The sequence below is a fragment of the Scyliorhinus canicula genome, chromosome 13, assembly GCF_902713615.1.
Source record: "Scyliorhinus canicula chromosome 13, sScyCan1.1, whole genome shotgun sequence".
Taxonomy (NCBI): Eukaryota; Metazoa; Chordata; class Chondrichthyes; order Carcharhiniformes; family Scyliorhinidae; genus Scyliorhinus; species Scyliorhinus canicula.
The window spans coordinates 25,673,088-25,699,049 of record NC_052158.1 but is presented as its reverse complement, the minus strand read 5'-3'; the positions used below and the strand labels follow the sequence as shown (position 1 = coordinate 25,699,049).

At 47.8% G+C, this 25,962-nt stretch overlaps 1 protein-coding gene across 1 annotated transcript in view; it reads right to left on the bottom strand.

Annotated features, from left to right (window-relative positions):
- The window catches only part of LOC119975530 (zinc-binding protein A33-like), a 556,168-nt gene that overhangs the window by 456,223 nt on the left and 73,983 nt on the right, over positions 1 to 25,962 (bottom strand). Inside the window, exons 14-16 of the mRNA XM_038815321.1 lie at positions 15,332 to 15,358; positions 11,873 to 11,899; positions 4,813 to 4,836 (exon numbers count right to left, since the gene is read on the bottom strand). Coding sequence (XP_038671249.1) covers positions 4,813 to 4,831 — 19 coding nt within the window. The 5' untranslated portion in view covers positions 4,832 to 4,836; positions 11,873 to 11,899; positions 15,332 to 15,358. The remainder of the gene's footprint in view (positions 1 to 4,812; positions 4,837 to 11,872; positions 11,900 to 15,331; positions 15,359 to 25,962) is intronic.

The window sequence follows — 25,962 nt, the reverse complement described above, 5'->3', positions numbered from 1 at the left end:
AGTCAGTTGGCTGGCACTTTGAGATGTCCAGCAACGTATTATTGAGTGTACGTCTCGTCTTTAATCAACCATGCAGTGGTGCTGATGCAATGTTAGCGCATTCAGTAATTGGCGTATGTTTAACATGTATACGATCAGAAGTGGCTAAAAAATAAATTCAAAACGATCAATAACGGTATATTACTATTATATCCAATAGTGTCTCTCGTCAGACTCGTGAGTAAAGTAGATAGAGCTATTCAAATAAAAGGGTCAATAGCAAAAGTGATTTGGTATTAATTGATAAAGCTCCTACAGAGTCGCATTGTTTGATTAGGCACGTTTGGAAAAACATAACTTTTTACAGTCAGCTTCAGAACCGCCCGTTCGTCCAAGAATATATTAATAACCTAGCCCTTGATGTACATCGTATCTTAATTTGCGCAAAACATGCAAGTTGTAAATATAGCGAAATGAGCGAATGGTAGTGTAGAACATCACAATTGCATCCATGGACAGGATGGAGAAATTGCAGTTTAAATTTAATGGCAAGAAGCGTGAAGGTATTAATTTTAGGAGGCATACCATCAAGAGAAAATAAGGAATACAGGCTTCAACCCCAGCGCGGGTGCAGGAACAAAGTGGCCTCGGTGTCGATGTGCTCAGACCATTGAAGGCGACAGGACAGGTGAGAGAACGGGAAATAACGCTAAGCCATCAATTGTTCTTAACTTATTGGGACAGAGTATAAGTTAAAGAACGGTTCCTTAAACCTGTGTGCAACGTTGGTATGGCCTCAACCGAAAACTGCGTCCAATTCTGGAAACAGTTCAGAACGGATGTGAAGTTTTTAGCGAGAGTGGAGATCAAATTCATGAGCATCGTTCCAAGAACAAGTTGCTTTTGTTAGGTGAATAGATTGGAAAGCTAGGGATTGAAAAATGATGATTGAGAGGAAATTTCAGAAGGGCATTTAAAATCATTCTGAATCTTGACGGTCGATTGGGGAATATCTTCCCATAGACAGAGATGTAGGGGGTTGAAGGGGCTGGCCATTTGGGAGGGTGCAGCACCGTTCACATATTTAAGGTAATTAGCAATTGAATCAATGGTGATGTGCGGAAAAATATAATAGGGCAGGGCGGGGTTAGGATGTGGAATGCACTGATTGAGATTGTGGCGCAGGCGAATTCAGTGGATAAAGCCAAGATGGAATTGAGTGTTGATATGAAATTTTAAAAAAACGTGGAACGTTAGGCGGAAGCCGCAATTGGTAGGGGACGGGAAGGGCGGGGTTGGCATCACGTAAGCCAACTGCTATTGCAGACGGTAAGCACAGTTAGCGAGATCCGAATAGGCTCCCTCTGTGCTGGAACAATGTTTTGATTCCAGGACGCAGTATTAATTGAGCAGACAATACTCAATAACGCCACATTTAAAAGGTGAAGACAGGACAGGGGGACACTGACAGTCAGTGACCGATACACCAACGGTAGGGTCACAACACTGGACGAACTGATGGAGAGATTCTAGCGAGCTAAGGGCAACGAACTCAGATACCTGCAGCTGAAAAACTTCCCACGGAAGGTGTCAAGGATGTACCCGCGACCACCGCGACGGACGCTATGAGAATAACTACTGGATGCGGATATTTTAGGTAGAGGGAACTGTAGGGACATGTACAAACGACTAATCGCGAGATCCGACACTGTACTGGACGTGACGAGGAGCAAATTGGAGTAAGACTTGGGGTTCGAAATAGGGTGAAACGCTGCATGGAAGCACTTCATATGGTCAACTCCACCTCCACTTGCGCAAGACTCATTCTAACGCAACTAAAATTGTTACATAGAACCCACTTAACAAGACCGAATGGGTAGGTTCTCCCAGGAGGTGGACAGATGTGAACGGTGCCAAGTTGGCTCGTCCAACCACGCCCACATGTTCTGGTCTTGCCCTAGACTTGTCTGGAAGGCACTTTCTTCCAGGCAATGTCCAAAGTGCTGAGGTTGAGGGTGGAACCGTGCCAGAAAGGGTCGGTCTTCCGGGTATGAGCTTAATCAGATCTCTTCAGGGGCCGCGGGAGGGGTGGGGTACAGAATGGCGGACACCAGTGCCTTTGCCTTGATGATCTCCCGCCCTAGAATGCTGCTCGGCTGGCGGTCAGCATCATCACCTAAAGCTGCCGTCTGGCTGTGCGACCTATCGGAATTTCTCCGAATGGAGAAAATCAAATTCGCCATCTGAGGGTCAGAAGATGGCTTTCACAAAACATTGGAGACATTTACCCGACTGTTCGGGGACCTGTTTGTGGCCAAGAAACAAACAAACAAATGAACAAATAAAGACGTATCCACGAGCCAAGGGAAAGTAGCCTGGACATGGTAGAAGAGAGGGAACTGAAGGAGGACCGGGGAAGGGAGGTAGAGCAACAGTATCAAAACAGAGCAGGAAAGCAAGCAGAGCAGCAGTGAAGAAGGGGCATGGAGGGCGGTGAAGGCCGTTAGGGAAGAGAGGGTGTGGTGGTGTGGGGAGCATGGAGGGAGGGAGGATGACTGAAGGAGAACAACAGAGGCGATTCAGAAGGAAGGAAAAAAGGAGGGAACACAAATTGCGCAGGAACGTCAACGACCAAAACAAGCACAGTGAGGCGAAAGACAGAAATAAAGAACTGGAAAATGGAACGACAGACGGTCGAAGCTAAGCCAATTGGACCAGAACAGGAAAAAAAACGAACATGTGATGCAAGTAACATCAGAGGCACCACCCAAGTGCCCCTTCCACACGGTTTTATTTTGTTTGTTTTGTATTAAAAAAAGAGATGGGGTGGGAAAGCCCCCCTTTACTGCTATATGTTATGATTTTATATATATATATATACCTCCTCTGTTTTGTTTTTGTTTCTCTCTGTGTACATTTGTAAGTTTATCATATATAAAACACAATAAAAACGTTCTTTAAAAAAGATATTGAGTAGACATTGTTCAATAAAGCTATTTGGAAGTGAGGCGAAGACATTTATCACCAAGACTCTCCTCAAATGGGTGAGGATTCCAAATCAATATCAATTTTGTTGAACTGAGATCAATGTATGTTTCGTGTGTAACTATGTCAATCGATATACAGAGTGGCATATTAGCTGTTGTTCAGCTGTATGGTTAAACAGGATGTAATCTCAGAGTGACATATTCCTGTTCCGTTCTCCCGGTTGGTATTTTCTTTTCTCCTGCAGCTTTTGTTTACCAGAAATTCGTGCTTTCCATTCCAGGTACTTATATTAGCCCGATGTCTGGTGAGCAATGTCCATGTATCTACGTTGGTCTGGCGCATTCCTGCCTTGTGAAGTTAATTGACATCTTGACCAATCAAAAATTATTTACACTTCTCACATGTTATTATTGCGGTGTGCATAGGAACCTAGTACAACAAGATTAAGCCAGACCCTTTGCAAAGCAAAAACAAAAACAAAGTGAAAATAGTGCGCATGATTACTTTGTAATTTGCGGGCAAATGCACCCATAAAATAGAACAGTAGAATCCCGCCAAAAAGTGGCCATCCGGCCCATCTAGCAGGCACTGACCGTCTGAAAGTGCACCCTAACCCTTCCCCAATCCCCCACCTGATCCCTGTCATCCCACCAACGGGCAATTAATCAAATCCAATCCACCTTCTCACGAGGAAACTTGAGCACTCAAACGAAACCGACTCAGACACAGGAAGGACGTAAAAACTCAACATAGACAGTCGCCTGAGTTTGGAATCGAACCCGTGTCACTGGCGCCGTGAGGCAGCAGTGCTAATCACGGTTCCATCGTTCCGCCTGATAGGCATTGTAAGCTTTAGGAAATATGTGTTGAAAGCTGGCATATTTAGCGACGTCTCAACAACTGTTTTAGCTCCCTGAATAGTGTCACCTCATCTGATTTTGAAGCTTCTCTCCACCCGTTAATTGCCACTGGGTAACTGTCGTACTTTCACATTACAGTAATTTTTAGGCGATGAAGATTTTTCCTGTTCGTTAAGTTCAAATCGTTCTGCGCACTTTCATTCCAACCACTACATGCGGTCAGGAGGCTTAGCGGTTTCCGTGAATTAATTATATTCCTTTGTTTCTTCTAAGTACTTATTTATACTCGGGTTCTTAATGCAATTATAATGACCTGTGAGGCAAATTATTTCATGTTTTTGGCAGGAGTTAGCAAACAACCTGGCTGATCTAATAGATTTGTCAATTGCACAGACACGAACATTGTTCATCATCGAATCGGAACTGAGTAGCCACTTGGAATGTAAAATAAATACCCTTGAGTTCGCTTCCACCAGAAAAAGCAACAGATCATTTCATACTATTGAACTGCTGGAATAACTGAACTCAGCAGCGCCCTTGGTTAAAGCCACAAATCCGTTCTCTGCAAGTCTCAAGGCTACGCATAGGATGTATTGCCTTTTCTAAACACGCAAATCTACTTAACGTCTGCACTTGTTCAAAGTAATTGCCTTCCAGGAACCAATTGTTATTTAAAACTAGTGCGCGTTGGTTGCACGTCTGACCTCTGAGCACTACGAATTGCCGGGATACTGTGTTGGATTAATCTATTGATCTATTGGGAATCAGGGCAAAACGATCTTAGAGCCCCAACAGGCATTGTCTCTCCCGTTATGTTCTGTTGGAATGACAAAGTAAAGGACCTGTTTATAACTCTGAATAGTGATTTTTCTTCAAACTCACAGAGAAACCCAATAAGAAGTAAAGATACTCTGCAACCCTTCGTGCATTTAGTTCATCTGTTCTAGAACAATAACACGTATACTATGTAAGCTACAATTTTTACCTGATTCATGAGCTTCCATCAGTTCTGAAAGTAGACATTAAATTTATTTTGGTTTTCCGGTTTTCATTAAAAATAACTTTTGAAGCTGGAATGGCTTTTGGAAAGCGGCTTTTGGTTTCAACCTACACATCGATCATCGATGTTCTGTGATTGTTCAAAGGGATGAATATTGTCAAGGAGCGAGTTGGAAAACAAAACTGCAATTGGGAGGCATTTTGTTGTTTTCTGCGATGTGTACCTCGCCAGTAAGGGCAAAATTTGTTTCAAATCTCTCTTTGTACTTGGAATAATGGAGATGGGCTGTCGGTTCGAACAGCTCTACTCCATCTAGAGTTGGTAAGGAAGTTCCAGGATTTTAATCCAGCTGCAGTTCAAAAAATGGAACGATAACGGGCATCCAGGTCAGTGCAATCAATGCTATGACTTGCACCATCTTGACATCTCTCTTGAGCAGCACTGTTCAAATTTGTTTTGTTCCACTGTTCTAATATGTTCTGTGCCACGGTTTCATTTCATCGTTCGTCTCATCCAATGAACAAACAGCAATAAAAACGATGTTCTTCCTTTCTGTGTGAATGTTCCCTAAAACTCATGGGTAGCAGCGATTTTCTGGACATTCGTCCCGCCTCATTTTCCTTTGATAGCATCCGTTGATCTTATTTACGCTTGGCATTCATCCATCATGCTTTCTGCCGTTCCACTTTTAGGCTCTGAATAGATTATCTCCATACATAGATCTGGCAATCTGCTTTCTATTATACTCAATTACAGACCAGCAGCTAAAATTACTCATGAATGGGGATCGCAAATCGAGCATAATAATTAGGCTTTCTCATTTACACTTCAATTGTAAATTTCACGGGAAAGCTGGATTGGAAGTTTCAGTACACCATTGCATGGGATTAAGTGGACAAATACTTTTTTTTTTAACTGAAATTTATTTATTTATTTATTTTTTTAAAATAATTTTTATTGAAATTTTTCGATACAAACATTTACCCCTATTACATTTTAAATTATAACACCACAAGTCCCCCCTGGAAAAACCTCCCCACGCCCTCCCCCGAGCGCACCCCCCCACCCTCCCTCCCCCCCCCCCCCCTCCGCGCTATCAGTCTAGCAACCAAACCGTTTTTCCCTTTCTACCGATGGCCTCGGGCAGTCCTTGCCCGCGACCCCCCCGCTGACGTGCTCCCTTCGTTGCTATCTCCCCCCCCCCTCCCTTCCCCCCCCCTTTTCTCCCCGGGTTGCTGCTGTTTCGGCCTCCGGTTCCTATCTCTGATCCAAAAAGTCAAGGAAGGGCTGCCACCGCCGGAAGAACCCCTGTACCGACCCTCTCAGGGCGAATTTGATTCTTTCCAATTGGATGAAGCTTGCCATGTCGTTTAACCAGGTGTGAACGCTTGGTGGCCTTGTGTCCCTCCACTGAATCAAGATCCTTCTCCGAGCTACCAAGGACGCAAAGGCCAATATTCCGGCCTCCCTTGCCTCCTGTACTCCTGGCTCCACCCCAACCCCAAAAATCGCTAGCCCCCACCCTGGTTTGACCCTGGTTCCCACCACTCTCGATACCGTCCCCGCCACCCCCTCCCAGAACTCTTCCAGTGCCGGACACATCCAGAACATATGTACATGGTTCGCAGGGCTTCCCGAACACCTAACACACCTGTCCTCCCCCCCGAAGAACCGACTCATCCTAGTCCCCGTCATATGGGCTCTGTGCAGCACCTTAAATTGGATGAGGCCCAACCTTGCCCATGACGACGACGAATTGACCCTCTCTAGGGCATCCACCCATGTCCCATCTTCTATCTGCTCTCCCAGCTCCGCTTCCCACTTGTCTTTCAGCTCCTCTATCGGTACCTCCTCCACCTCCTGCATTATTTTGTAGATGTCCGAGACCTTCCCTTCCCCGACCCAGGCCCCTGACAGCACCCTATCACTCGCCCCTCCATCGGGAAGCAAGGGGAATCCTGCCACCTGTCGTCTGGCAAATGCCTTCACCTGCAGGTATCTAAACGTGTTCCCTGGGGGGAGCTCAAATTTCTCCTCCAGCTCTCCCAGGCTCGCAAACCTCCCCTCTATGAACATGTCCCTCAGTTGCCTGATGCCCCCCCTGTGCCAGCTCTGGAATCCCCCGCCAGTGTTCCCCGGGACAAATCTGTGGTTCCCTCTCAGTGGCGCCGCCATCAGACCCCCCACTTCACCCCTGTGTCGCCTCCACTGCCCCCAGATTTTAAGGGTGGCCGCCACTACCGGACTCGTGGTATACCTTGTGGGGGGAGCGGCCATGGTGCCGTTACTAGCGCCCCCAGGCTTGTATTGCCGCAGGACGCCCTCTCCATACGTTTCCAAGCTGCCCCCTCCCCCTCCATCACCCACTTGCGCACCATCGATGCGTTCGCCGCCCAGTAGTATCCGGAAAGATTGGGTAGCGCTAATCCTCCACTGTCCCTACTCCGTTCCAAGAAAATCCTTCTCACTCTAGGGGTGCCATGCGCCCACACATAGCCCATAATGCTGCTAGTTACCTTCTTGAAGAAGGCCCTGGGGAGGAAGATGGGCAAGCACTGGAACAGAAACAAGAACCTCGGGAGGACCGTCATTTTGACTGACTGCACCCTCCCTGCTAGCGACAGCGGTACCATGTCCCACCTCTTGAACTCCTCCTCCATCTGCTCCACCAGCCTTGAAAAGTTCAGCTTGTGGAGGGTCCCCCAGTTCCTTGCCACCTGCACCCCCAAGTACCTGAAGCTCTTTACTGCTCTCCTAAAGGGGAGCCGCCCAATTCCCTCCCCCTGATCTCCCGGGTGTATCACAAAGACCTCACTTTTACCCACATTTAATTTATATCCCGAAAAGTCCCCAAACTCCGCTAGTATTTCCATTACCTCCGGCATTCCCCCTTCCGGATCCGCCACATACAACAACAAATCATCCGCATAGAGTGATACCCGATGCTCCTCCCCTCCCCTTGTCAGTCCTCTCCAACCCCCTGAACCCCTCAGTGCCATCGCCAACGGTTCGATCGCTAATGCAAATAGTAAGGGGGATAGGGGGCATCCCTGCCTGGTACCTCGATGGAGCCCAAAATACTCCGACCTCCTCCCGTTTGTAACCACACTCGCCATCGGGGCCGAATACAGCAGCTTCACCCACTTGATAAATCCCTCCCCAAACCCAAACCGTTCCAGCGTCTCCCACAGGTATTCCCACTCCACCCTATCGAATGCCTTCTCCGCATCCAGTGCCACCACTATCTCAGCCTCCCCCTCCACTGCTGGCATCATAATTACATTCAACAGCCTCCGGACATTTGTATTAAGTTGTCGTCCCTTTACGAAACCCGTCTGGTCCTCATGGATTACCCCTGGCACACAATCCTCTATTCTGGTTGCCAGGACCTTTGCCAACAGTTTGGCATCTACATTCAAGAGGGAGATAGGCCTATAGGACCCGCACTGTACAGGGTCTTTGTCCCGCTTCAGGATCAAGGAGATCAGGGCCTGTGACATTGTCGGGGGCAGAGCCCCCCCTCTCGCGCCTCATTGAAGGCTCGCACCAGCACTGGACCCACCAAGTCCACAAACTTCTTATAAAATTCCACCGGGAACCCATCCGGCCCCGGCGCCTTCCCCGCCTGCATCTGGCCTATCCCTTTAACTAGTTCCTGCAGCTCTATCGGCGCCCCCAGCCCCTCCACCCGTTCCTCCTGGACCTTTGGGAACCTCAATCTATCGAGGAAGTTCTCCATTCCCCCCCTCCTCCTGGGCGGCTCAGACCGGTACAATTCCCTGTAGAAATCCCTGAAGACCCCATTCACCTCTTGCCCCTTCTGCACTACGTTCCCTCCCTTCTCTCTCACTCCCCCAATCTCTCTGGCTGCATCTCGCTTGCGCAGCTGGTGTGCTAGCATCCTGCTCGCCTTTTCCCCGTACTCATAGACCGCACCCTGTGCCCTTCTCCATTGCGTCTCCGCCTTCCTAGTGGTCAGTAGGTCAAACTAGGCCTGTAAACTGCGCCGCTCCCTCAACAGCCCCTCCTCTGGTGTCTCCGCATATCTCCTGTCCACTTCTATAAGTTCCCCCACCAGTCTCTCCCTCTCCTGCCTCTCCTTCCTTTCTCTGTGTGCCCTTATGGAGATCAGCTCTCCTCTGATCACTGCTTTCAGGGCCTCCCATACTACCCCCACCTTCACCTCGCCCGTGTCGTTCATGCCCAGATATCTCTCAATGCCCTTCCGGACCCTTCCGCACACCTCATCGTCCGCCAGCAGTCCCACATCCAGGCGCCACAGCGGGCGCTGGTCCCGTGCTTCCCCCAGTTCTACCTCTACCCAGTGTGGTGCATGGTCCGAAATCGCAATGGCCGAGTACTCCGTGTCCTGCACTCTCGAAATCAGCCCCCTGCTCAGTACAAAAAAGTCTATTCTGGAGTACACCCTGTGGACGTGGGAGAAAAAAGAATACTCCCTCGCCCTTGGCCTGCCAAATCTCCAAGGGTCTACCCCCCCCATCTGCTCCATGAACCCCCTTAGCACCTCCGCCGCTGCCGGCCTCCTATTCGTCCTGGAACTCGATCTGTCCAGCCCAGGGTCGAGCACTGTGTTGAAGTCCCCCCCCATGATCAGGCCTCCTGCCTCCAGACCCGGAATGAGGCCCAACAGGCGCCTCATAAAACCCGCGTCATCCCAATTCGGGGCATATACATTTACCAACACCACATTGTCTCCCTGCAGCCTACCCTTCACCATCACGTACCTACCCTCCTTATCTGCTACCACCTGCGCCGCCACGAACGACACCCTCTTTCCCACCAAAATCGCCACCCCCCGGTTCTTTGCGTCCAAGCCTGAGTGGAACACCTGTCCCACCCACCCCCTTCTCAGGCGCACCTGGTCTACTACTCTCAAGTGAGTCTCCTGCAACATTGCCACATCCGCCTGCAGTCCCTTTAGGTGTGAAAAAACCCTTGATCTCTTGACCGGTCCGTTCAGCCCCCTCACATTCCAAGTAATCAACCGGGTCGCGGAGCGACCCGTCCCTTTCCCCTGTCTATTAGCCATGTTCTGTCCCCTGTTCGCCCCGGGTCGACCCTCCCCTTCTGACCCGTTCCCCATGGCGATGCCCCCCCCCTCTCTCCTCCCGTTCTTCCCTTCCCGTCCTCAGCCTTTCCAGCAGCAACCCGGTATCCCCCCCTAACCCCCCTTCCCCCCCCCCCCCGGCTAGGACCCCTCCTAGCCGCAGTGTATCCACCATCGTACTCCCGAGAGTCAGCTGGTTTTCGCTGACCCGGCTGCCCCTGCCACACTCCGACTCCTCCCGATGTGGGGGGGGAGGGGCCTCCCCCCCCCTTGCCATCCCTCTCTGACTCCGCTTCAGCGCGGGAAAAGCCGCCATTGCTGGCCACACCCCACTCTTCTCTCCTCCCCCTTCCCCCGTCCCGCACGCGGGAAACAGGGGAGAGCCCGCGCTTTCGCCCGGCCACACCCTACCCCACCATCTTCAATTCCACCCCCGTCCCCATCCACACCGATAACAAAGCCCCCTTAAAACGAGAGGAAGAAAAAAGAGAAAAAGAAAACACGCATAACCCACTTGCTCCCCCCCGTCCCGCCTCCCCAACTTAACAATATAACAATATAAATAACAAATCGCAAATAAATACATAAATACATAACTATGCCTGCATAACTAAATAACTAAATAACTACCCAATAATAACGTACTTAACCAACAGTAACCATAACCCTTAAAGAACAGATCAAAAACCAGTAAAAATGCCCCCCCTACAACAACAATAATTAAGGGAAGTTGGCAACGGGAAGAGACACACAAAAAGGAACAAAGAAACCCCCCATAACACAAGTTTCAAAGAAACCAAACGATCCATCAATTTTAACCAAGTTCCGACCTGGCCTAAGAAAGACATGGGCCACTTGGTCAGTCAAGGGTACTCGGGCGGCCTCGACCGCCGGCGTTCCCAAGTTCTAGTTCAGGTCCAGCTTTTCCTCCCGAACAAAAGTCCATGCCTCCTCTGGGGTCTCAAAGTAATGGTGCTGGTCCTTGTAGGTGACCCACAAGCGCGCTGGCTGCAGCATTCCAAACTTGATCCTTTTTGCGTGCAGCACCGCCTTTGTTCGGTTAAACCGGGCCCGCCGCTTTGCCACCTCCGCACTCCAGTCCTGATATATCCGCACCGTCGAATTCTCCCATTTGCTGCTTTTCTCCCTCTTGGCCCACCTCAGCACTTTCTCCCGATCGCAGAGACGCTGGAACCGCACCAGCACCGCCCTCGGGGGCTCGTTTGCCCTAGGCCGCCTAGCCATGACCCGATATGCTTCTTCCAGCTCCAGGGGCGATGGACCGGCCCCCTCTCCCATCAGGGAGCTCAACATCTCCGCTACATATTTCGGGAGATCAGGCCCCTCCAGGCCTTCTGCTAGGCCCAGGATCCTCAAGTTCTTCCGCCTCATTCGCGTGTCCAGCTCCTCAAAGCGGCTCTGCCATTTCAGGTGGAGTGCCTCGTGCACCTCCACCTTTCCCACGAGGACCGTGGCTTCCTCCTCCCTCACCGCCATCTCCTGCTGCAGCTCTCTTATCGACGCCTCTTGGGTCGCCTGGGCCCCCATCAGCCTTGTGGTCGTCGCGTTCATGGACTCTAAGAGTTCCACTTTCAGCTCCGTAAAACACCGGAGGAGAGCGGCCTGCTGCTCCTCCGCCCATTTTCTCCAATCTTCTAGTGCACCACCGGCCGCCATTTTGGTCCTCTTCCCCCGCTTTTTTTGGGGAGCTGCTGCCGCTTTTTTTGTCGCCCCTCTCCGAGTACCGACCATAAAGTTGGTCTCACTCTCCTCAGGGAGCCTTCCCCCACCGGGATTCGTCTTTACAGTACCGTCGGGGCCCTCCAATCGGCCCTTAAACACCTTTGTCGCAGGAGCTGCCAAATGTGCGACTTAGCTGGTCATAGCCGCAACCGGAAGTCTAAGTGGACAAATACATGAGCAGGTGAACATTAAGGGAAACACAGAATGGAAACATTTTGTTTTTCATAATTTTACCTGTTTCCTTCTCGTTTAATTGTTTTTCTGCCAAATAAAAGAAATACAAACAATCTTCGGAAAGCAGAAATGCCGGCTATATACCTGTGAAATAACTGATCACCAGAGGAAATTCGAAACATTATTTGAACGTGAGGGTCCCTGTTCATATTTAAGTCAAGGTGGCTTTGGTGACAAAGGACATTTTAATCAGAGAATAGATTATGGCGTTTGCACCGTATAATTCACATGGCTCTTTAATATGGGAATTTTGCTTACCAACTAAAACACGCAAATGCTGATGTCTAAGTAGTGAAGCAGTGGCGTAGTGGTATTGTCACTGGACTAGTGGGCTAATGATCTCGGGATCCGGGTTCGAATCCAACCACGGCAGGTGGTGAAATTTAAACTCAATACAATATCTGAAATTAAAACACCGTGAAACCATTGCCGATTGGCATAAAACCCCACATGGTTCTCTATTGCTCTTTCGGGGAGGTCCTCTGCCATCTTTATCTGCACTGCCTTACATGTGACTCCAGACCCATCAGACTCTCGTCTGAAACGGGCTGGCAAGCCACTCAGTTGCACTCAACCGCTCCAAAAACTAAAAAAGAAAAAGGAAACCGTACGGATCACCCAGCGTGGAACCAGACACCGGAAACAACAACGGCACACCAGCACTGTCGATCCTGGGGACTTGTGCCAAAATTAAAGGAACTACTTAAGCATCAGCATCACAGAATCATACTTTGCAGACAATATCCAAGACTAATATACAATACAGAGGCGGATGTTCCTGGGTGGGACCTGGGAACACCAACTCTGGACCCGATGAAGTCTCATGGCTTCAGGTCAAACAGTGGCAATGGAACATGCTGATGATCACCACGTACTGGCCACCATCAGTTGATGAGTCAGTACACCTCCATGTTGAACACCCCTTGGTGGAAACACCACTTTGTGGCAAGAGCACAGAGTGTGCTCAGTGTGGGGGGACTTCAATGTTAATCTCCAAGATTGGCTCAGTAGTACCTCTAAAGACCGATCTGGCCGGGTCCTAAAGGGCATGACTGCTAGACTGGGACTGCAGCAGGTGGTGAGGGAGCCAACAAGAGGGGAAACAATACTTGACCTGCCCTCACCAATCTGCCGGATGCAGATGCATCTGTCCATGACAGTATCGGTAGAAGTGACCACTGCAAAGTCTTCTTGGAGACAAAGTCCCGTCTTCACATTGAGGATACCCATATCGTGGTTGTGTGGCACTGCCACCGTGCTGAATGCGAACAGATCTAGCAACTCAAGACTGGTCATCTGTGAGGCGCTGTGAGCCATGAACAGCAGCAGAATTGCATTGAATCACAATGTGAAACCTCAGGGCCCGGCATATCCTCCACTATACCATCACCACCAAGCCAGGGATCAACCCTGGTTGAATGAACAGTGCAGGAGAACATGCAGGAGCTACACGAGGCACACCGAAAGATTAGGTGAAGCTGCAACACAGGACTAATTGTGTGCCAAACTGCATAATCAGCAAGTAATAAACAGGGCTATGCATCAAATTGAAGCTCTGCAGTCCAGCCAAGAATGGTGCTGGAGCCAGCACGTATGTACAAAAGACACGGCTGAGGCATTCGCAACAATCTTCAGCCAGAAGTGCCATATGGATAATACATCTCGATCACCTCCAAAGGGACACCAGTATCACAAATGTCAGTCTTCAGCCAACACGATTCACTCCACGTGATATCAAGAAACGAGTGAAAGAAAATAGCACAGGTCTGTCCTGCACATTAGAATACGGACAAATTCAACCCAGTCAATTACCGCCCTATCAGTCTACTTTCCATCATTAGCAAAGTTACAGAATGAGTCATAAACAGTGATGCAAAGAGGCACATAGCAATAATCTGCTCACGGATGCTCAGTTTGGGTTCCGCCAGTGTCACTCAGCTCCTGACCTCATTACAGCCTTAGTTCAAAAGTGAGGTGAGATTGACTGAATTTATATCAAGGCAGCATTTTACCGAGTATGGAATCAAGCAGCCCTTGCTAAACGGGAGTCAATGGGATTCAGGGGGGAACCCCGTACTGGTTGGCGTGATACCAGGCACACAGGAAGATGGTTGGAGTTAAATCATCTCAGCTTCAGGACATCAGTGCAGGAGTTCCTCAGGATATTGTCTGATGCCCAACTATCTTCAGCTGCTTCATCAATGACCTGCCTTTCATCATACGGTCAGAGTGGGGATATTTCCGGATGACTGCACAATGTTCAGCACCATTCGTGACCCATCGGATACTGAAGTAGTCCAAGTTCAAACGCAGCAAGACCTGGACAATATCCAGGCTTGGGCTGGCAAGTGGCAAGTTACATTCGCGCCACACAACTGTCAGGACATGTCTATCTCCTATAAGAGAGGATCTAACCATCGTCCAATGACATTGAATGGCATTACCATCGCTGAATGCCCCACAATCAACATCCCGGGGGTTATCATTGATCAGAAACTGATCTGGACTAGCCACAGTAATACTGTGGCTACCATGGCAGGTCGAAGGTTAGGAATCCTACAGCGATCAACTCATATCCTGACCCCCTCCCCCCCAAAGCCTGTCAACCATCTACAAGGAAAAAGTCAGGAGTGTAATGAAATACTGTCCACTTTCCTGGATGAGTGCAGCTTCAACAGCATTTGAGAAGCTCGACACCATCCAGGAAAAAGCAGCCCAGTGATTGCTCCCCCTTCCACAATCATTCAAACCCTCCACCATCGACCAACAGTGGCAGCCGTGCACACCAACTACAAGATGCACTGCGGTAACTCAGCAAGGTTCCTTATACAGCACCGTCCAAACACACGACGACTTGTCAAGAGCACCACACCTGGTAACCCCACCACCTGCAGGTTTTCCTCCAAGTCACTCGTCGAACCCTGACTTGGAAATTTTTCGCTAATCCTTGGGTATATCTGGGATAAAATCCTGTAACTCCCTCCCTAAAAGCACAGTGGGTGTACTTACACCTGTTTGACTGCAGTGGTTCAAGAAGGCAACTCAGAACCACCTTCCCAAGGGCAAGTTGGGATGGGCAATAAATACTGGCCTAACCAGCGACGCCCATGACCCGTAAATGAATAGAAAGAAAATCAAGGGTTCGATTTTAAAATTACAATCACATGCTCCGAAATTGGCTGGTGCGTATGGCGGGAGTTGACCCACGGACCAAGTGACATTGCCAAGTGGCACGTAGAAAGTGATCTTGAAAATGGTGGCTTCATGCTGCTTTTCGTAAGATTTGATGATTATCTTGCAAACATTCACCAGTGTGCGTTTCCACAGTGTATCCTGAGCCGTAACATATTCATCTTAATCTATTTTTGATCGAAACCTGCAACTCTTGCATTGTCGTGGTCTGAAGCAATTCACCAGATGGAAGCGACTTTAAATAGGTTATTCAAAATGCAACCATACCTAACTTTTCAAATTTGCTCTGCCAGTCTAAAAGAAGCAAAACAATTTATTTGATCTGCATGTACATAGAAACGTACATAGGAAATAGAAGCAGGATGAGGTCATTCGGCCCTTCAAACCTGCTCGGTCTTCAATTATGATCATAGCTGATAATCGAGTTCAATACACAGATCCCATCATCCCTTCATAGCATTTGATCGCTTTAGCCCAAGAGCTGTATCTAATTACTTCTTGAGATTACACCATTTCAGCTTCAGCCAGATTTTGAGATAGTGAATTCCGCAGATTCACCACTCTCTTGCTGAAAAACGTTCTCCTCACATCTACTAATACCATTACCCCTTATCCTTCAACTACGTATGATGAAATATGTATTATAAGTTAGGACATATAAAGGACAGCGTCTCATGCCAGGAAGGCACAAAAATGGACGGAGGAGAGCTCGAAGGGGGCATGAAAAAGCCCTGGCGGGAATGATTAGGGAAAACCCCGAGGCGTTCGACACATGTGAGAAATAAGAGGATGATCAGAGTGAGAGGAGGGCCGATCAAATATAGTGGAGGGAACTTGTGCCTCGAGTCTGCGGAGATGGAGAAGGCCCTAAATGAATACTTTGCTTCAGTATTCACGAGCGAGAGGGACCTGTTGCTAATGAGAACAGTGTGAACCAGCTTACTCGACTCGAACAGGTTGATATTAAGAAGGAGGATGTACTGGCAATTTTGAAAAGCATCAGGATAGCTAAATCCCCTGGGCCTGACGGGATATACCAAAGGTTACTATGGGAAGCGCGGGAGGCGATTGCTGCACCGTTGGCGATGATTTTTGCGTCCTCATTCTCCACTGGAGTAGTACCGGATGATTGGAGGGAGGCGAATGTTGTTTCCCTGTTCAGGAAAGGGAATAGGGAAATCACTGGGAATTACAGACCCATCAGTCTTACGTCTGTGGTGAGCAAAATATTTGAAAGTATTCTGAGAGATAGATTAATGAATATTTAGAAAAACATAGATTTATTAAAGATAGTCAGCATGGCTTTCTGAGCAGCAGGTCATGCCCCACAAGCGTCCTGAAATTCTTTGAACATGTGACGAGGCACACTGATGTAGGTCGGGCAGTGGATGTGGTGTATATGGATTTCAGTAAGGCATTTGATACGGTTCCCCATGCTAGGCTCATTCAGAAAGCTAGGGGGCATGGGAGACAGGGAAATCTGGCTGTCTGGATAAAGAATTGGCTGGCCGAAAGAGGACAGCGTGTGGTAATGGATGCAAAGTATTCCGGTTGGAAGTCGGTGACCAGTGGTATCCCGGAAGGATTTATTCTGGAATCTCTGCTCTTTATTTTTTTTACAACTGACTTGGATGAGGAAGTGGATGGGTGCGTTAGTAAGTTTGTCGATGACACAAAGGTTGCGGGAGTTGCAGATAGTGTTGAGGATTGTTGCAGGCTACAGCAGGACATTGACAGGACGCAGAGCTGGGCTGAGAAGTGGCAGATGGAGCGCAACCTTGATAAATGTGAAGTAATTCATTTTGTAGGGTCGAATTTGAATGCTGAATACAGGGTTAAATGAAGGATTTTTTGAAGTGTGGAGGAACAGAGGGATCTTGCCGTCCACGTACATAGATCCCGCAAAGTTGCCCTCGGCATTTGACACTGATGTGAGAAATAAACGGATGCAGATTGAGAGTAGGGCTGATCAGGGGTAGTGGAGGGAACTTGTGCCTATAGGCTGGGGAGATGGGGAAGGCCCTAAATTAATATTGCTTCAGTATTCATGAGAGAGGGGGACCTGTGCTCATGAGAACAGTGTGGAGCAGGTTAGTCAACTGAAAGAGATTCATATTAATCCTACAATCATCCGGTACTTCTCCAGTGGAGAGCGAGGATGCAAAGATCATCACGAACGGCCCAGCAACCTCCTCCCTTTGATGACCATCTTTAATCAAACTATGTTTTTCTAAATAATCATAAATCCTATCTCTCAGAATACTTTCCAATATTTTGCTCAGCACAGACGTATGACTGATGGGTCTGTAAATCCCAGGGATTACCCTATTACCTTTCTTGAATAGGGCAACAACATTCCCCTCCCTCCAATCATCCGGTACTACTCCAGTGGAGAGTGAGGATGCAAATATCATTGCCAACGGCGTAGCAATCTCCTCCCTCGATTCCCATAGTACCCTTGGGAATATCCCGTGAGGACCAGCGGACTTATCTATCCTGATGCTTTTCAACATTTCCAGGTTGATAGGGTTGTCAGGAAGGCGCATGGTGTGTTGGCTTTCATTAACAGGGGTTTGAGTTTAAGAGCCCCGAGGTTTTTCTGCAGCTTTGTAAAACTCTAGTTAGAGCACACTTGGAAAATTGTGTCCAGTTCTGGTCGCCTCATTATTGGAAAGATGTGGATGCTTTGGAGAGGGTACACAGGAGATTTGCCAGGATGCTGCCTGCACTGGAGGGCATGCCTTATGAAGAAAGGTTCAGGGAGCTAGGGATTTTTTCACTAGATCGAAGAAGGCAGAGAGGTGACTTGATAGAGGTGTACAAGGTGCTGAGATGCATGGATAGAGTCGATAGCCGGAGACTTTGCCCCAGGGTGGAAATGGCTATCGCGAGGTGGTATATTTTTAAGATGCTTGGAGGAAGGTATAGGGGAGATGTCAGAGGTAGGTTCTTTACACAGAGAGTGGTGGGTGTGTGGAATGCACTGCCAGCAGAGGTGGTGAAGTCAGAGTTAATAGAAACATTCAAGCGACACATAGACAGGCATATGGGCAGCTGTAAATTGAAGGAGTGTTGGCCAGGTTAATGTTAGATGAGAATAAATGGTCGGCGCACCATCGTGGGCTCAAGACCCTGTACTGTGCTCGACTGTGCTATGTTCCATGTAATGGATTCAAGTGTCCAAAATTATATCATGCAAAAAATAATTTTCAGCGCACCAATAAACACATAGACAAATTATGTATGTGAATAACAATGAAAGGCTTTGATAATTGCAAATGTATGCGAAGCAGTCCATTATGTTCTATCGACTCCCTTGAAAGCCAGAAACAGCCTCGTGAACTATACAGAGCTCCGAAAATCCTATATTTCTATCTATCTATATTCAGCACGAACTCTTTGGTGTTGTTTTCATTAAAACACGTTAAAATAATTTCTTTTCATGGATAATCTCATCGACTTAACAATATCTGTCAATGGTGGTTTGTGTTAAGTGAGAATGACCTTCCACAAAATACTTACCATTAACTTTTTTCCCCGAAAATTTAGAGTGCCCAATTATTTGTTTCCAATTAAGGGGAAATTTAGCGTGGCTAATCCACCTATCCAGCACACCTTTGGATTGTGGGTGCGAAACCCACGCAAACAGGGGGAGAATATGCAAACTGCACACAGCAGTGTCTAACAGTCGGGATCGAAACTGGGACTTCGACGTCGTGAGGCGGGGATGCTATCCACTGCGCTACCGTGCTGCCCCTTAACATTAACATCTTAACAAAACAGTTGCGTTTAGGTGCATGTTTGATCGATGGATGATAAAGAAATCCATAATCTTTGCTATTTTCCTGTGTGAATTTCTTGCACGTTTGTTCAGATAATTGTTCCATTCCTCTCTAGTTCACAATGCTGCCATTTCCTCTACCAAGTGAGTGCAAAATGTAAAGGGAATAATTTCAACACATTCAGGGAAATGATACACCTTTCAAGCTAATGTAATAAGTTGACATACATAATTATTTCAAATTTATTGTGAAAGGAATCACAATTGATTGTATATTTTTCAATCTTTATTGCTCTCGATAGAATGGCAGTACCTTTTCCTCGAACAATCAATGTGACAATTTGATGTGAGTTAGCCAAATGTTCCACTTAGTTAATGTTTGTCTCTGGATCCTCTGAGGGACGAAATCCAACTCTCTGATCCAGCCTCCCTGTTTCCCTCCTACCACCGCACTGTTAGTGATTGTCCACGGTACAGTCATTGATCTTCTCTAGGTAGTTTTTCCTCCATGGCATCCAACTCCTTTGCAGCCTAGCCCCTGACAGTTGAAATGAAATGGAAATCGCTTATTGTCACGAGTAGGCTTCAATGAAGTTACTGTGAAAAGCCCCTAGTCGCCACATTCCGGCGCCTGTCCGGGGAGGCTGGTACGGGAATCGAACCGTGCTGCTGGCCTGCCTTGGTCTGCTTTAAAAGCCAGCGATTTAGCCTGGTGAGTTAAACCAGCCCCTGACTTCCACGTCCTTACAAAGATGCATGAAACGAAAATAAAAAGAAAATACTGCGGATGCTGGAATCTGAAACAAAACCAGAAAATGCTGGAAAATCCAAACAAACCTGGTAGCATCTGTGGAGCGAGAAACAGAGCTATTGTTTCGAGTCCGTATGGCTCTTATTCAAAACTCTACAGAACGTGACATATGATGGATGTCCAGATACTCTACAGTTCTGTCCTCTTGCAGTAGCGCCTGAGGTCTTCCTGTTGCGTCTTTGAGCGGAGGCCCGAACAATTCCCGTCCACAACCACTCTTCTTCGCCAGTATATCGTGTTCTGTCACTCAACAATTTATGATTTCACTCGTCTCACTTTCTGAAAAATTAAAGTCGTGGCCATGAACACCCGCCTGCGCCCCGGTTACTCCTGTTTCACTCGTCTGAGGTCCGCTCCCCCAACACATTTTCGATTACATCGATGACTATATTGATGCCACTTCAGGCTTTCGTCTGGATGTGAAATCAGTGATCAGACTTGCTGCTAATTCTCACCCCTTCCCCTCAGGCCGTTACCTTCGTTATCTTCACGTTCTTCACAACTCCATCTGCATTTCTGGTGATTGACTGACCATTAATGTCATCATGATTCCACCAACTCTCACAGCAATAGCGAATACAGCTGCTCACAATGTTGTTCCTGTAAAAATCCCTTCCAGTTCTCTCAGTCTTTCCTCCACCTTTGCATGTGTTCCCAGGAAACCACGTGCGGAAATGACGCTTCTGGTATGTCTGCCTTTGATCTTTCGTGGTTCCACACCTCTCTGTTGTTGACAGGACACTGTAACAGGTTCTCCATCTGCCCGCACGTCATACGCTCCTTCACAGAACCATGATAGGATTCCCCATTCTCCTCCCTTTCTTTCCAACAGCTTCTGTGTTCATAGGATTTTCTACCGCCATTTTCACCACCTTCTGCATCATGTCACCAGCAAACATCTTTTTCCCTCAATACCCCCCGACAATCCAATCAGCATTTCGCAGTGACTATTTCTTCCGTGACAGCCGGGTCCACCCCTCATCATTCCAACCATTCGTCTCCTTCCCATGAAATCTTCCATTGCAATCGCAGAACTTCAACACCTATCCCTTCACGGCCCATCATGTTATTTCAGGTGAAGCAACATCCTCTTGAACCTGCTTCAATTTGTTGTACTCTCTTCTCTACACCGAATGTGGTCTGCAATACCTTGGAAAGACAAAACTGGCGGGCTGCTTTGCGCAACATCTTTGCTCAGATTGCAAGAACGATTTTAACCTTTTTGCCGCTTGACATTTCAATTCAGAACCTTGCTCTCGTGCCCGCATGCACATCATTCGCTTGCAGCAAGGCTCTAATGAATCCCAATGCAATCTGAAGGAGCAACACCTAATCTTCCGATTAGACACATTAAAACATTCAGGACTCCACATTGTGTTCAAAAACTTTAGCCTATGACCTTTCTCCTGCATCTTCACCCTTTTTTATGATCAAAACAGTTTTATCCCGATGCCACCCAACACCACACCCTTTCCCGCACCAGGCCATCTCACCTTGTTCCAAGATTTTGCTTGCATTGAACACTGAACCTGTTCTCGCATTGTCCGTTATGATATCTGAGCTTCATGTCACTACTCGTATTTTCTATAGCCCTTCAAACTGCATTTACCCGTTCCTCTGTCTCCTGACCTGCACATCTCTGTTGCATTCCATGCCAGCTCCCACCAATCAAGGACCTCCTACTCTGTTTCAACTTTTCCACCCACTCGTACACTGTATATAACCAATCACAATTCTACCTCTCTTTTGCTCTGAGAAGAGTTATGCGGATTCCCAATGCGAACTCTATTTTGTATCTCCCGAAATGCTGCCAGATCTGTTGAACTTTGCAGCATTTTCTGATTTTGCTACCCTGCTAAACTTGGTGTTTCAGCCTGCTCCATGGACTTTTTTTTAACATTGGAACGCAATCATTACTCCAGTTCTCCAACCATTTCGTACTTAACTTAATAGTTTTCAATTTCCTGCCTCAAAGGTTCTCTTGTTCCACATGACTGTCCAAACACTCTCCATCTTCGTCTCCCCGCCCCTCCCTCCACAGAGACACTCACCTTGGTTGCGCACTTTCGTGAAGAGGCTCCTGCGACATTATCTGGTGCTCACCTCACAGTTTACCCGATACATCAGGTGTAGGTAGGAGCAGCCGAGGGGGCGGACAGTCGGAGGGCAGTCCGATCCCAGGGACTAGCTGCCGTGCAGACAGATCTCGAGCTTCGGGAACAAACAGTGGAGACGCAGTCGCAGAATCAGTGACTAAATGAGGGGTTGTCGGTGAGCATCCAGCACTTGCTGGTGGAGTATGCGGACTCCAATCGCATGGAGCACCGTATGGAGCACCAGGATGTGGTCCCGATCATGCGTGCCACAGGCCAAGACCGTATGGGTGGTCCATGGTGGAGGCATTGGGAGTGACAGCTTCGGCTATGGATCAACGTGCCAAAGGCTTATAACATTCTTTGCAGTCGCTAACCGAGGCCAAAGACAGGGCTGCCGTCTCACAGGCAACCATGTTCCGGAGGCACCTGGTAATCGTCGCGGCGCTCCTGAATGTGGCCTGTTCCTACAGAGCTGTAACAGAATCTGCCTTATGCAATAGCGATTTCTGATCATGTCGTTAAGGTCAGGAGATTGTCGATTAAATGAAAGACATTCAAAATCCTGCAAGATTAAACAACTAAGCTTCACTTAAATATAAACAGCCTCAGGAGTACATCGCTTGTCTTGTATTCTAGTTCTCTTGACGTGAATGCTAGCATTGCATTTGCCTTCCTAACTGCCGACTCAACCTGCACGTTAACCTGAGGAGAACCGTAAATAAGGACTCCCAATAGCACCACGGTTAATAGCTGCCTGACAGTTTCGAGGTCTCTCCAATCGTTGGACGGGTCCACTGTAGTGAACATTATATTCCACCCAATGCATTTATTTATGAATCCCAGGATCCCATATGCTTTGATTGGCGCTCCTTCAATGTTCCCTCCCGCCTTAAAAATCAATGCTGATGAAATTCAACGTGGGCAAGTGCGAGGTCTTGCACTTTGGAAAAAAGAATAGAGGCATGGACTATTTTCTAAACGGTGACAAAATTCATAATGCTAAAGTGCAAAGGGACTTGGGAGTCCTAGTCCAGGATTCTCTAAAGGTAAACTTGCAGGTTGAGTCCGTAATTAAGAAAGCAAATGTAATGTTGTTATTTATCTCAAGAGGCTTGGAATATAAAAGCAGGGATGTACTTCTGAGGCTTTATAAAGCACTAGTTAGGCCCCATTTAGAATACTGTGAGCAATTTTGGGCCCCACACCTCAGGAAGGACATACTGGCACTGGAGCGGGTCCAGCAGAGATTCACACGGATGATCCCAGGAATGGTAGGCCTAACATACGATGAACGTCTGAGGATCGTAGGATTATATTCATTGGAGTTTAGGAGGTTGAGGGGAGATCTAATAGAAACTTACAAGATAATGAATGGCTTGGATAGGATGGACGTAGGGAAGTTGTTTCCATTAGCATGGGAGACTAGGACGCGGGGGCACAGCCTTAGAATAAAAAGGAGTCACTTTAGAACAGAGATGAGGAGAAATTTCTGCAGTCAGAGAGTGGTATGTCTGTGGAATTCATTGCCACAGAGGGCGGTGGAGGCCGGGACGTTGAGTGTCTTTAAGACAGAAATTGATAAATTCTTGATTTCTCGAGGAATTAAGGGCTATGGGGAGAGAGCGGGTAAATGGAGTTGAAATCAACCATGATTGAATGGTGGAGTGGACTCGATGGGCCGAATGGCCTTACTTCCACTCCTACGTCTTATGGTCTTATGGTCTTATAATGCACATTATGCCCCATGTCACTCTGTGCAAAGGATAATTTTGAATGGAATTATTTTGCCTCTGCTTACCTCAAATTTGCTAGTTTGACACTTACCCTCGTCTTCTCGAGCTACAATTTTGTTCACAAATCTCGTATGCCTAACTTTGTCAAACAATAACGTGAAATGAATTCAATTGCATCAATTGTAATATCTGCCTTTTACAAACCGATTATCCCTATCATTAAATTGTCAAAGTGCCTGTCGATTTTCTCCATGAGCATTGTGTTCAAAAACTTAAGCACAAGTTATGTTAAGCTAATTGACCTGTAATTGCTACAACTGACCTGACATTTTTTTGACAAGCATTTTGTTAAGGCATTAACGGCATTATGTTTTAACAATAAATTTAGAGTCGCCAATTACTTTTTTTCAATTAACGGGCAATTTACCATGGGCAATGTACATAACCTACACAGCTTTGGGTTGTGGGGGTGAAATCCAAGAACACAGAGGGAGAATCTGCTAAATCCACATGGACAGTTACCCAGGGGCGGGATTTGAACCCGGGTCCTCAGCGCTGCCGACCCAGTGCTAACCACTGCGTCACATGCCGCCCCATTTATGGTTTTAGAGCAACAAAAGGTGCAAATACAAATGTCAGCATAATTTAGTCTGTAACACCCTCAACCAACAACCGTACCCCGCCGACATGGCCAAGACACACTCCACAAGTATCTCCATCTCTTCTCGCTGCACCCACCTTCACTAAACTAAACTAAACTAAGCTCAACTAAACTAACTCCCCTACCCACGTTTCCCCAAACCCCCCTTACTGTATCTGCTAATAGTTTAGTTTCTCCATGAGAAGTCGATAAACCGCTGCCACCATCCAAGGAACGCTTACGTTGATTCTCTTGGGGCGAACCTGATTTTCTCAAGCCTGAGAAACCTTCCATGCCGTTAACCGATGCAGCCGATTTCGGGGGATCCAACCCCCCAGGCCAATAAGATACTTTTCCGTGCTACCAAGGAGCCGCTCTCGCCGCCAGAACGTCCGGGTCTTCCGACACTCCAAATATCGCCACCTCTGGACTCGGTGCCATCTTCCATTTAGTACAGTGGGCATGACATCCGCAAATCCCTGCCAGAGCCTCCTAAGCTTCGGACATGCCCAAAGCATATGGACAGCATTTGCATGTCCTCCTGCACATTTCACACACCTGTCCTCTACCCCAAAAAACCTGTTCCTCTGGGTCACCGCCATGTGTGTCCAGTGAACGATTTTGAATTGTGTCAGGCTGAGCCTGGCGCATCATGTGAACGTGTTCACGCTGCTCAGAAAATCCTCCAACAGACTTGCCTCTAACTCTTTTCCCAACTCATCCTCCCATTTTCACTTTAACTCCCCTCTCTGTGTTTCCTCCCATTCCATAATTTCCTTAGAAATTTCTGATACCTCCCCTGACCCCCCTTTCTGGAAACTACCTTAACCTGCATCCCCGGCGGTAGAAGCGGGAAAGTCGAAACCTGCCAACCTTCCTTTTGAAAAATCTCTCACCTGCAGTAATGAAAGACATTCCCACCCGGTAATTCAAACTCAGTCTCCAAATCCTCGAAACAAGGAAAACTCCAATCAATAATCAGAACTCCCAGCGTCGCAACACCTGCTGTTTGCCATCTCCGAACTCCCGCATCTAACCACCCCTGACAAACCTGTGATTGCCACAAATTAGAGCCCACAGCGACGCTCCCTCCAATCCCACATGCTTCCACCACTGCCCCCAAACTCTTAGAAGCTCCACTACCACTGGGCTTGAGCAACCGGGTCGACGAAAACGGCAGTGGTGCCGTTAACAGTGCTCCGAAACTTCTGCCCCTCCATGATGTGACCTCTAAGCGCTCCCACACCGGCCCCTCCCACACTACCCACTTCCTGATCATGGATATGTTCCGCCCAGTAATAGTTCCTGAAGTTCGGTCGCGCCAACTCTCGTCCCACTCGCCCCCCACATTGTTCCACTCCAGCAGCACTTCCCTTACTAGCGGGGTTTTACTCTCACACATGAACCCAGACATCACTGCATTAACGTCCTTCAAAAAGGCCTTTGGCATAAAAGTAGGGAGAAACTGGAACACAAAGAAAAATCTCGGGAGAACCGTCATCTTTACCCTTCTGTACCCTTACCGCCAGCGACAACGGGAGCATGTGCGATCTCTGAAAATCCTCCTTCATTTGTTCAAATAACCGGGCCAGATTTCATTCTTACAACTGCTGTCATCCCCGTGTCACCTGGATTGCCAAATATTGAAATCTCCCACCCCCCAACCACATTAAATGATAACTCCTCCAGTATTAGGTGAATTGGCCATGCTAAATTGCCCGTAGTGTCCTAAAGGGTAAGGTTAAGGGGGGGGGGGGTTGTTGGGTTATGGGTATAGGGTGGATACGTGGGTTTGAGTAGGGTGATCATTGCTCGGCACAACAATTGAGGGCCAAAG